Source organism: Triticum aestivum, chromosome 6A, assembly GCF_018294505.1.
Source record: "Triticum aestivum cultivar Chinese Spring chromosome 6A, IWGSC CS RefSeq v2.1, whole genome shotgun sequence".
NCBI lineage: Eukaryota > Viridiplantae > Streptophyta > Magnoliopsida > Poales > Poaceae > Triticum > Triticum aestivum.
This window is the reverse complement of record NC_057809.1, coordinates 112,237,686-112,250,431: the sequence shown is the minus strand read 5'-3', so window position 1 is coordinate 112,250,431 and position 12,746 is coordinate 112,237,686. Positions and strand designations below refer to the sequence as shown.

General features: G+C 46.1%; 1 protein-coding gene across 1 annotated transcript; it reads right to left on the bottom strand.

Annotated features, from left to right (window-relative positions):
* Positions 1-8,514: 8,514 nt before the first annotated feature.
* Positions 8,515-12,746, bottom strand: LOC123132393 (probable beta-1,3-galactosyltransferase 2). The gene is made up of 11 exons (XM_044552176.1): positions 12,514-12,746; positions 11,764-11,860; positions 11,503-11,564; positions 11,179-11,390; positions 11,021-11,084; positions 10,172-10,244; positions 9,927-10,047; positions 9,614-9,701; positions 9,395-9,520; positions 9,188-9,297; positions 8,515-9,084 (listed from the first exon to the last, which is right to left on the bottom strand). The coding sequence occupies exons 1-11, from the start codon at positions 12,612-12,614 to the stop codon at positions 8,936-8,938; spliced, it is 1,203 nt and encodes a 400-aa protein (XP_044408111.1). The 5' UTR covers positions 12,615-12,746; the 3' UTR covers positions 8,515-8,935.

Sequence of the window (12,746 nt, the reverse complement as noted above, 5' to 3'; positions counted from 1 at the left end):
AAAATGACTTGAGGCCATGAAGTCTGAGATGGGATCCATGTATGAGAACAAAGTATGGACTTTGGTTGACTTGCCCGATAATCAACAAGCCATCGAGAACAAATGGATCTTCAAGAAGAAGACAAACACTGACGGTAATGTTACTGTCTACAAAGCTCGACTTGTTGCAAAAGGTTTTCGGCAAGTTCAAGGAGTTGACTACGATGAGACCTTCTCACCCGTAGCGATGCTTAAGTCCGTCCGAATCATGTTAGCAATTGCCGCATTTTATGATTATGAAATTTGGCAAATGGATGTAAAGACTGCATTCCTGAATGGATTTCTGGAAGAAGAGTTGTATATGATGCAACCTGAAGGTTTTATCGATCCAAAGGGAGCTAACAAAGTGTGCAAGCTCCAGTGATCCATTTATGGACTGGTGCAAGCATCTCGGAGTTGGAATAAACGTTTTGATAGTGTGATCAAAGCACATGGTTTTATACAGACTTTTGGAGAAGCATGTATTTACAAGAAAGTGAGTGGGAGCTCTGTAGCATTTCTAATATTATATGTGGATGACATATTGTTGATTGGAAATGATATAGAATTTCTGGACAGCATAAAAGGATACTTGAATAAAAGTTTTTCAATGAAAAACCTCGGTGAAGCTGCTTATATATTGGGCATCAAGATCTATAGAGATAGATCAAGATGCTTAATTGGACTTTCACAAAGCACATACCTTGATAAAGTTTTGAAGAAGTTCAAAATGGATCAAGCTAAGAAAGGGTTCTTGCCTGTGTTACAAGGTGTGAAGTTGAGTAAGACTCAATGCCCGACCACTCAGAAGATAGAGAGAAAATGAAAAGTGTTCCCTATGCTTCAGCCATAGGCTCTACCATGTATGCAATGTTGTGTACCAGACCTGATGTGTGCCTTGCTATTAGTTTAGCGGGGAGGTACCAAAGTAATCCAGGAGTGGATCACTGGACAGGGGTCAAGAACATCTTGAAGTACCTGAAAAGGACTAAGGATATGTTTCTCGTTTATGGAGGTGACAAAGAGCTCATCGTAAATGGTTATGTTGATGCAAGATTTGACACTGATCCGGACGATTCTAAATCACAAACCGGATACGTGTTTATATTAAACGGTGGAGCTGTCAGTTCGAGCAGTTCTAAACAGAGCGTCGTGGCGGGATCTACATGTGAAGCGGAGTACATTGCTGCTTCGGAATCAGCGAATGAAGGAGTCTGGGTGAAGGAGTTCATATCCGATCTAGGTGTCATACCTAGTGCATCGGGTCCAATGAAAATCTTTTGTGACAAACTGGTGCAATTGCCTTGGCAAAGGAATCCAGATTTCACAAGAGAACCAAGCACATCAAGAGACGCTTCAACTCCATCCGGGATCAACTCCAGGTGGGAGACATAGAGATTTGCAAGATACATACGGATCTGAATGTTGCAGACCCGTTGACTAAGCCTCTTCCACGAGCAAAACATGATCAGCACCAAGGCTCCATGGGTGTTAAAATCATTTCTGTGTAATCTAGATTATTAACTGTAGTGCAAGTGGGAGACTGGAGGAAATATGCCCTAGAGGCAATAATAAAGTTATTATTTATTTCCTTATTTCATGATAAATGTTTATTATTCATGCTAGAATTATATTAACCGGAAACATAATACATGTGTGAATACATAGACAAACATAGTGTCACTAGTATGCCTCTACTTGACTAGCTCATTGATCAAAGATGGTTAAGTTTCCTAACCATAGACATGAGTTGTTATTTGATCAATGGGATCACATCATTAGGATAATGATGTGATTGACTTGACCCATTCTGTTAGCTTAGCACTTGATCGTTTGTTTATTGCTATTGCTTTCTTCATGACTTATACATGTTCTTATGACTATGAGATTATGCAACTCCCAAATACCGGAGGAACACTTTGTGTGCTACCAAACGTCACAACGTAACTGGGTGATTATAAAGGTGCTCTACATGTGTCTCCGATGGTACTTGTTGAGTTGGCATAGATCAAGATTAGCATTTGGCATTCCGATTGCCGGAGAGGTATCTTTGGGCCCTCTCGATAATACACATCACTATAAGCCTTGCAAGGATGATAACTAATGAGTTAGTTATGGGATGATGTATTACGGAACGAGTAAAGAGACTTGCCGGTAACGAGATTGAACTAGGTATTGGATACCGACGATCGAATCTCGGGCAAGTAACATACCGATGACAAAGAGAACAACGTATAGTGTTGTGCGGTTTGACCGATAAAGATCTTCGTAGAATATGTAGGAACCAATATGAGCATCCAGGTTCCGCTATTGGTTATTGACCTGAAACGTGTCTCGGTCATGTCTACATAGTTCTCGAACCCGTAGGGTCCGCACGCTTAATGTTCTGTGACGATCAGTTTTATGAGTTTATATGTTTTGATGTACCAAAGATAGTTCGGAGTCCCAGATGTGATCACGGACATGACGAGGAGTCTCGAAATGGTCGAGACATAAAGATTGATATATTGGAAGCCTACATTTGGACATCGGAATAGTTCTGGATGAAATCAGGATTTTACCGGAGTACCGGAGGGGTTACCAGAACCCCCCGAGGACTAATGGGCCTTGTTGGGCCATAAGGGAAAGAGAGAGGGGCCAGCCTAGGGCAGGCAGCGCGCACCCTTCCCCCTGTCCAAATTGGACTAGGAGAAGGGGGCGGCGCCCCCCTTTCCTTCTCTTTCTCTCCCTGCCTTTCCCCCTCCTAGTAGGAGTAGGAAAGGGAGGAATCCTACTCCTACTAGGAGGAGGATTCCTCCTCCTAGGCGCGCCAACAAGGGTCGGCCGGCCTCCCCCTTGCTCCTTTATATACATGGGCAGGGGGACACCTCTAGACACACAAGTTGATCAGAAAGATCTCTCCTAGCCGTGTGCGGTGCCCCCCCCCTCCACCATAATCCACCTCGGTCATACTATAGCGGTGTTTAGGAGAAGCCCTGCTGCGGTAGCTTCATCAACATCGTCACCACGCCGTCGTGCTGACGAAACTCTTCCCCGAGCTCTACCGGATCGTGAGTTCGCGGGACGTCATCGAGCTGAACGTGTGCTGAATGCGGAGGTGTCGTACGTTCGGTACTGTGGATCGGTCGATCGTGAAGACGTACGACTACATCAACCGCGTTGTCATAACGCTTCCGCTTAACGGTCTACGAGGGTACGTGGACGACACTCTTCCCTCTCGTTGCTATGCATCAGCATGATCCTGTGTGTGCGTAGGAATTTTTTTGAAATTACTACGTTCCCCAACAAGTAAGTCGTAGCTAATACTCATGATCATGTGCTAAGAACAATTAAATAGGGTTGGTTAGATGACTAAGATGATGATGAGTATGACTTGTTATTATGATAACGAGTAGAAGTTGTATGATGATGATGAGTAAGACTTGTTATTATGATAACAATGATGAGTTATACATTATGATGATGATGCATGATGCTAAGTTGTTATATGAGCATGATGAGTTATTATATATATCAGTGGGTTAGATTCAAGTGGAGGCAAGGCAACACGTGGATTAGATTCAAGTGGAGGCAACATGTGGTGAATCTAATCATGGTCATAAAACCATATGATGAAAGCACTTTATATAAAACATATACAAATACAGCGACAATAAGCTGCATTTTAAAAAATACAGAAAAATTTAACAGTAGGGCTTTTCATAAAAAACACTACAGCTACTTACTATTAACACTAGCGTTGTTCCTAACCGAGCGCTACTACTAACTAGGTATAGCAATAGCGCTGGAAAATCAGCGCTACTGCTACCAATTAGCTGTAGGCCTTAGTGGTAGCGCTTGTACAAGCACTATTGGTAGATATAAATCCAGCGCTACTGCTAGGGTTATCCCTAGTAGTTGCATATTGAAGGTGTATGACACCAGCCCAGGGATTAGGTGCCCAACCATCCTAGCTTTGTCCAAGATTGTCACCAGGGCATCGACCGCGAGGTTGAATAGGAGAGGACAAATAAGGCCCCCCTGACTCACCCCCTAGATAACCTAAAGAAGGACCCCACCGCCCCATTGATATTGATCACCTTACTGCCACTCCAGACTAACTACATGATCCATGAGCACAACCAGCCATCAAACCCCCTTCACTCAAGCACCACACACAGGAAGGTCTGAGACCTTTGAATAGCTTCATCACCATAGAATATATCTTATAGACAATCCTAGATTTCTCTGGTGGTCTTGAAGAGAGCAATTGAGTCACTCTAGTCATCTGTCATGACAAGACGCAACATATTGAGAGCGGTAGCACTGAGTTGATCATCAACGGCCTCCCTTGGAGTGAGACTTGTGGGATCCTTGGCTTGAAACCATTGACCATGATCCACCATAGTTGCTTTGATGCACTATGAATGTGACACTCCATAGCTAATTTCCACTTAGTAAACGAGTTAGCATTCAAAGGGGGCAGAGGCCCAACATGATTAATTTGTGGGTAATTGGCTCAATGGAACATGATATGACTTGATATATAGAGATGATGTGCAACAAATGAGTTCTAAAGATGCGTAAAATATGGAGCCATCAGGGGGCAGTGCTCCCAAAAGAAAACCCTTTAATGTTGTGTATACATGATCTCAAGTGAACATGACCTCAAGTGAGTATCCAGTCTCGAGTGCCCTCACTTTTCCATCCCGGAGCTGCTCTTTGAGCTGGGCAATCTATCACCGTCTAGATCCGAACACCACACAGCGCCATGCCTGCATGCTCGTAGACACGTGCCCTGGTTTTTGTGAAAGAGCCGAAAAGCACACTCGCTTGTTACTACTTTGGCTCATGCGCCAACCACCATAGCATCACATTGAAATGGCGGGTCACCTCTCTGCTCCTGATAAGGAGCTGTCTCCGTCGCCCGGATGAGCAAAAGCAACACGATCAAATTCCTCCATTACAATGTGGTTGGCTGAAGTTTCTCGGAACAACAAAAACCCATCATTGCATGTAACCCAACCAAGCCGCACCTGAATATTCACTCCAAGGTAACGAATGAGGATATCCCTAGAAACTTAGGTCGCAAGGCCGCAGACAGCCAAGGAATCCTTGAAATCCTCCATTTGCATGAAGCTCCTCAGATTTCCTCCTAGCTGAGCAAATTGGAAGAGAGCTTTGTTAACATCACCCACGGACAGTCAAGGTAGAACATCTTGAGCTCAAAGGTAACGAATGACATCCTACGACTTCTTCCTAAGCTTTGTGGGAGGCTCCCATAGAAATCAATGAATCTACATGTATTTACCTCCAATTTCACTTCAGCATTAATATAGTATTAACACCATAGCCTTACTACCACATGTACACTCCCTCTCCACCAAAGTGCTTGCCCTCCACTCCTTCCAACACAATCCACCACCACACAACTTCTAAAGCCCAGGCCCCAATTCACCTTGTCTATTTGTTTCACTCAGTCGCTTAGTTCGTCCACGATCGAAATCAACCCCAAACCTTGACATTTCCAGGTAAGTAGATTCATTGTTTGGCGATGTCCATCCATATGCAAAGACAGAAATAAATATTTGTCCTGCTCTATCCGTTTGATGAGAATTCTTTTCGCTTGACGAAACCGGTTGATGCAACTTTATTATATGAAAACAAGAAACTAAGAAAGCTATGTAACCAAAGGAAAACCAACGCACCCAGCTACAAATGCAAGTCACAAACTTGTAAATTTGGATCAATTCCACTAAACAAAATTAGACCGGAAAGGTAGCAGATCTAAAACAGTCGCATCAGATCCTAAAACTGTTGAAAGGAAGAAAGTTCAGCGAGCCATCTGCACAGAGTTCTAACTACTCGCGAATCTAAACGCACGGCCGCGGCTGATCTCGGCCCCCGTCAGCGCGCGGTGGCGAGGACCCACGACGGCGCGGGCGCGTCCAGGAACGCCTCCGGCGGCGGCAAGAACACCACGCACCTCGCCGCGGCCATCCTCCTCCTGAGCGGGTACCGCGCCGCGCCGCAGAGGCCCCTCGTGGGCCCCACCAGGAAGTGCGGCACGCCGTCCTGCCTCTGCTGCTCCGCCGCGGGGGACGGAGGGGCGGACGGGATCGGGAGGCGCGCCGCCGCCGACCGCAGGGAGCGGGCGACGATCCTGCAGTCCCGGAGCCGGGCGAGCGCGCCGGGGCGGAGGAAGCGGCCGTGGCTCGGGCGCTCCTCCGCGCGCGGGGCTGCGCGGGCGCGGCGGTCAATGGTCATCGCGTCGCCGGGGACGGGAGCGGCAAGGAGGCTCGGTCGTCGGCGCTTGCGGCGAGGAGGCGCGGAATCGTGCGGAGCGGGGAGGATTGGCGGGGGACGGGTGGGAGATTTAATACGGCCGGACGCGACGAAACGAGCAGTGGAGGGAAACGATGGCGGGAACGGAAAAACAGGAGGGAAAATTGTAAAAAGGAGACGAAACCATTTGCTGGCGCTACGCTACGGGCACGCAGCGTCGGCACAACCGTGCAAGCACACGAGCAGGGTGCCTCTGACAGGTGTGCCCGGTCCCTATCACCAATTCAGATTTTGTTTCTGGAATGAGATATTTTTGCTTTTTTCATAGACTCCTACGCCTTTCTATGATGAAGTGCCTGACATTTGTGCTCACCTTTTTTTTTCAGTTCATGACTTTATTTGACGTTGTAGTTCATAATTTGGAATTTTTGGAAATTAGGGTTTAGTTTCGTGCTTTCAGGGGTAAGGGACGTGGATTAGATCCTCTTCTCTACTTTTAACATATGTCCGGTCCAACGATCAACTTCACAAGAGCGAAGTGATGGTTATGGGATACTCGCCTGCCGAGCGGCAGAGCATTGCTAACCGGCTTAACTGTTAGATGGGTTCCTTCCCTACATACTACCTGGGATACCCATTAGTGACTCAGTTTTTCGTGGCCGACTTATGACCATATGTGGCCAAGCTCCAACACATTGTCAAACCTTGGTAGGGCATATGGCTGTCCAAGGTGGTTTGGACCATGCTCGTCAACTCCTCACTCTCCAGCCCGCTCCTGTACATCATGAATTTCTACAACCTTCATGGGACCTTACATCATGAGATCATCAAATATCAGACGAAATTCTTCTCGAGGGTGATAAGCAAAAATACCATATGGTTCGCTGGCCCCATATTTGCAAACCACGTGACCAGGGCGGGCTCGGAATCATGTCGTCCAAACGCATGAATATTGCCCTGCCGACTCGATGGTTGTGGCGGATTGCAAATGGGGAGGGCGGCCTTTTGGCTTGACATCATCCGAAGCAAAAATATCTCCGAGGTCAACCGCTCGCCTTCTGTCAGCGGTCTCGCGGGACACAGTTCTGGCAGTCCATCATACAGATGCTTCCGGTCCTCCACATTGGGACCTCCGTCGTGGTGGGGTTGGGTGCGTCGACCCTCTTCTGGTTCGACGGGTGGGTTGGGGATCGCCCCTTCGCTGCTCGATTCCAAGACTTGTTCTCCATCGCGGTGGAGTCTAGGATCTCCGTCGAGGTGACCCTTATTGACTTAGGGCGCCTCGCGTTTCGGCGACCATTTGGGCCTTCGAAACTTGCCATTTGGCACGGCCTTCTGGAGTGCATTGCGCTACAGTAATCTAACGTGGATCACTCAAACGATCGCGTCTTCTGGCATCTGGATTCTTCGGGTCGGTTCTCCACCAAATCACTATACCAGGCCATAGCGGCCGCTCCTGGCCAGGGCCTATAGTTGATATCTAGGTGATGAGACTACCATTGAAGATTCGGATCTTTCTGTGGCAATAGATCCGGGGCCGGGTTCCTTCGGGAGTGGATGTACTCAAAAGGAATGGCCCTGGTGATGGGATATGCCCCTTGTGTGGGATGGAGGAGGACTCGAATCACATCTTCTACACGTCCGTGTCCGCGCAATTCTTTTGGAGTTGCTTCCGGGAGGTGGTCGGTGTACGTTGATGCAACAACAACTTCCCCGACCTCTTCGCGGAAATCCAGCCCTCTCCACAGCGTTTCCGCCACATTACGTGACTGGGTATTGGGGTTCTAACTTGGACGCTTTGAATGGTCCGTAATAAAATTGTGATCCACTGTGTGCCTCTTCAACGTGCTACTGATGCGGCTTTCAAAATATGTGGCTATTTGCAGATTTGGCGGCCTCTTAGCCGCCTTCAGGACCGAGACGCCATCAACATCATCATTGTAGATCTTCGCGTGATGGCACTCCGCTTGGCGCCGCCGCTTCCTCCGCCACCTCCCGAGCCGGATTAGCCTCTTGGAGGCCTGAGCCACCGCCTTTCTTTTCGTTTTATCAAGGGCCCGTTGAGTTGTGCCCTTAGCAGGCCCCTCTCTCGTACTTTGTGTGTGTGCGGTGTGAACCTTTATGAGATCTTTTGGCTCTAGTGGTTTGCTTTATATATAAAGCAGGGTGAAAGCCTTTTTCGGTAAAGCGGCAAATCACATCACATATTTACAAAATCTTTGGAACGGCAGATCATGAATTTTCCCTTTCATTTAGAGTGAGCCTCAGCTGTTACAAACACAATACTAGTCCAGAATGCACTGAAATGCAGGATTCAGGGACGTTTTATTTCGGTCATACATCTGTGGTAGCCAAACAGCACAGGAGATCGGTACAGAATGGCCACCTGCAACATTTTATCCACCAAAAGAATGCGGCGACAGCTCGTATACCCTGCTTCGCCTTCACCTTCGCCTCCGGCGCCACCGGCGGACAGACGCTACGTAAAATTGTGGTCCGCTTCGTCGGTGTCAGCCAGTCCCACAGTCAAAACCACAGCTATACCTACAGGATGAATTACATACACAGCACCGTGGGGCGATCTAGTATACAACAACTAACAAACATGAAGGAGAGGAGAGCTTCTTCTGGTTCAGTCAGGGTTCCGACCACGCTAGAAAGTGGAATTCCACAGCGCCTTATCGCCCTCGGCGCACTTATTGTGCACCTCCCAGATCCTGCCTTCCGAGTTGCATATGCCGCTGCACTTCCAGTCGAATGACGCCGCGCAGGTGTTCCCTGCCTGAGCTTTCCATTCGCAGTCTGTGAGCAGAGTCGAGTTCAGGATGTGATTGAATGTCCTCATCGACGTGCTATTGTCACGGAAATTAAGGAGTTATAAGACATGGGAGTAATGGAAGCTCACCAGGTGGAGTACCGCAACAGAGTCTCCGGTCATCGATGTGCTCGACATCTAACCCGAGGAACCAAGATCCTAGCGAAACGTCCTCGTTTATATACTTGTGTAGGACGTGCCTGGCGTTAAATGGAAATTTGCAGCAAGAAAATTAGCTTTCACCAGAACCATAAAAGATGGAAGTGCGAGATTACATGAGAACTTATGATTTCTCACTTGTTTATTGATATGTAGGTTGCTAGATCTTTTGAAATGGCGTATAATTGACCGGTAGCATGTCGGAAATACTTATTTCCTGGTTCGCCGAACTTCCAATGCTCAGGCTCATAGTATCTCACACCCCTGGAGAAAAAAAAAGACAACAGATCTTAACACCTTTGAACTCTAAGAGAAGGAGAGATCCATATAATGTATGGACTATAATGTACTACTTACTTTTCAGATAGGACAGGGCCAGATTTCATGCAGCCCATATATACTCTTGGCTTCCATGCCTGTTTGGACAATATCTGTCCAAGCGTTGCTGGAAATGAAAGATCGGATGTCAAGGCCTTTTTCACGCACAGGAATGCAAAAATAGCCGCATATTATCCTAGTTAGGGTGGTTAACTACACATACAAAGGGTACATCATTGATAATCATCAAGAAATTAATAAGAGCTTTGAGTACAGAAATGACAGATGGACGCACACACTCATTTAGCCCCTAACCTTGGAGCTGTAAAGGGCATAAATATAGAGATTTTACCTATGTTCACATGCACGTCGTCATCAACTTTCACATAAAAATCTGCATCCCATAATGAAACAGCTGTAGCAAAGTATGTCTTAGTTTTGCCAGATAGGGCAAGGTATCCTTCGACATGATCCTGCACAAAGTTGTAACCACAGTAAACAGGGAGGACAAAATAGCATTTCAGTCCAAATGAGGGCAACAATAACAGCGTCACTCCCATGTGAAACCAATATCCTTTTAAGTAACAAACAACTTACTATCTTCATGAAATCCCCATGTTTCCTGTCCTCTGCTTCAATTGCTCTATCAATAATTCCGCCTGCTATAGCACTGCACATCATGTGGAGAATGAGGTTATGCATGTCTTGCCATAAACGTACATTCATTCTCGTCTACTACTATAAGCTATGCATGACTTAACCTTTATATATTGCATAAAAATTATTTTAACAATATCCTCTCCGTCGATAAATACCTTGTCCAAACTCTGAAGCCACTTTTAAAGTGGAAAACTGAGACTACAGTACTTAACAACCATTATTCTACAGCCTTCTCTTGCAGAAAAGAACAAATAAAAGGACCCCTCAAGCCTCAAGATCAGTATGCGGATATTACTAAACTCAAAAGTTGGATGAAACCACTCCTAAATCATACTCCCTTCACAATGTAGCGCGCGTAGTTTTTTCTCAAAGTCAAACATCACAAAGTTTGACCAAGTTTATTTAGATAGAAAATATAAACAATAATAATACAAATTTAATATAATATGAAAGTCTGTCTTGTGTTGTATGCAGTGGTATGAATTTGATAATATATATGTAGATACTTTTCTCTATATACTTGGTCAAAATAGATGAAGTTTGACTTCCTAAAAAATCTATACGCACTACATTATGGAACGGAGGGAGTATCATGCAGTTGCATTTCGCAAAAAAAAATGACAAAAGATATACAACTGCGTTGGCAAAAAAGTTGTGACAAAAGAGTTACTGTGTACAATTTATGACACGTTATTACCATGAATAAATAAATAATCTAGAACTTCTCACTATTCAAATATCATGCCTTGATAGTTAAATGCACATAAAAATCTTTATGCACCATACCTGTGACCGATGACAAACCGAATTATGACCCCCTTCTGTTCTTCAAGTTGTTTCCTTTTCTCACCTATTTTCAGACTTTGTTATTAGTTATTTCAAAGTTCGCAGGGTAAGAAATGTTCCGAAGCAAGTTAGCTATAAAGTTGAATGTCGTCAGCAACCTCGAGGCATCCAGGTGTAACGTATGGAATCTCTTCTCTTGCGACTGCTAAAAGCGGTATTGATGCCAATCACCATACGGTACTTTCTCCTCCCAATCGACTCAGAAACTTTGAAGTCTTCTGAAACAGGGGAACCGTTGAGCAATGACTCTTGCAGGGTTCTAGCAGCCGAGAGTTCTGTCTCTAAGGTCGCTATTGTCTTATCTAGTGTCCTACAACCAAAACATTTGGAAATGCCAGTCAGTCAGAACCATTTTTTTCGTAAAAAGATACTTTCAATAAAGGAACAAATATGTGCTCAAGAATGACAAACTTGGTACGTACTGTACATCATGATGAGTATCTTGGTCTGGTAACACATCTTTGTATTTTTGCAGTTCTTGAACCTAGCAGCACATGATAATCAAACTATGTATCAGCAATTACCGCAGGTGGTACAATATAACAAATTTACAATACACATCACACAGCAGCAATCTGCTTTTATAACACTGACTTGTGCAGCTGCTGTACAATATGAATATCAATGTGCAATTATGGAATACTTGACAGAGATTAATGGAGGGAGAAGTACACCACCAGTACCTTTTTTGAACCACAATCTGCAGCAACTAGAGCTTTGCCTTCCTCAACGCTTTGATTCGGTAATGGAACCTCAGTTGCCTCAGGCAGTGTCCACATTCTGGATCAAGCAATCCGAATGCACAAGAATCATTTCCTAAACTTTGCGGTCGAATAGCATCGCAACGGAAAAGACTAGTCCAATTCATCAAGAGACCGAACAGAGGTAGACGTTCATAAGATTAAGATGTGATCACATTTTACAGTTCTGGGTAGGAGTACAGTTATTCAATGTTGGAGGATACATCACCTAGCAATAATAACTCGTCTCTACAATTATATCGAGATTCTGCGCAGGATCATCCGCACTCGGCCCCGATTGTGGTAAGGGAAAATTGCCCGATGTGGCAGCAAACCCACCGAATTTCTAAATTCATGGAGCCTTACTTAACGCACCCGCAATTCGGCAGCATCAGAATCAGACTTTGCGTGACCAGAGTAGCCAAAACACATGGATTATTCGATGGCGGGGCAGAATGAAGACGCTGCCGACAGAATCGAGAAACCCCCAAATCGAGCCTTGACACCCCCTATCTGCCAGCCATCCGATCTCTAATCTCACAAATTCGAGGTGCAGAGGCTGGCGAGACGTCGCGGATCCAGCTGAACTCGAGCTAGTCTCGGAGCTGAGCTGAGCTCCGCGTGCTGAGCTGAGCTGGGAATCTGGAAGAGAAATTGAAGAAGCGGGAGGGGGAATTGGGGGTGCTGGTTTACCTGTTGGTGAAGAGCAGGCCGAGGCAGAAGCTCCCGAGGCAGAGGAGCACGGCCCACCGCTTGGACACGCCTCCATCCCCTCCGGCTTTCCTCCAGCTCATGGCCGCCGCCGCCGCTGCAGACGCTCGTCGCCACTGACAGCACCGTCTCCTCCTCTCCTCAGTCCCTCACCTTCTCCCACAGTGCACGCAGGAGGGAGCAGGAAGGAGCCCTCGTTCTTGGCGGGTTGCCCT

Coding starts and splice junctions, on each gene's coding strand:
- LOC123132393 (XM_044552176.1), bottom strand. CDS start 12,614: ATGAGCTGGAGGAAAGCCGGAGGGGATGGAGGCGTGTCCAAGCGGTGG. Junction 11,391..11,502: donor GATACTCATCATGATGTACA/GTACGTACCAAG, acceptor TTTTGGTTGTAG/GACACTAGATAAGACAATAG. Junction 9,702..9,926: donor CGACGTGCATGTGAACATAG/GTAAAATCTCTA, acceptor TTTCATTTCCAG/CAACGCTTGGACAGATATTG.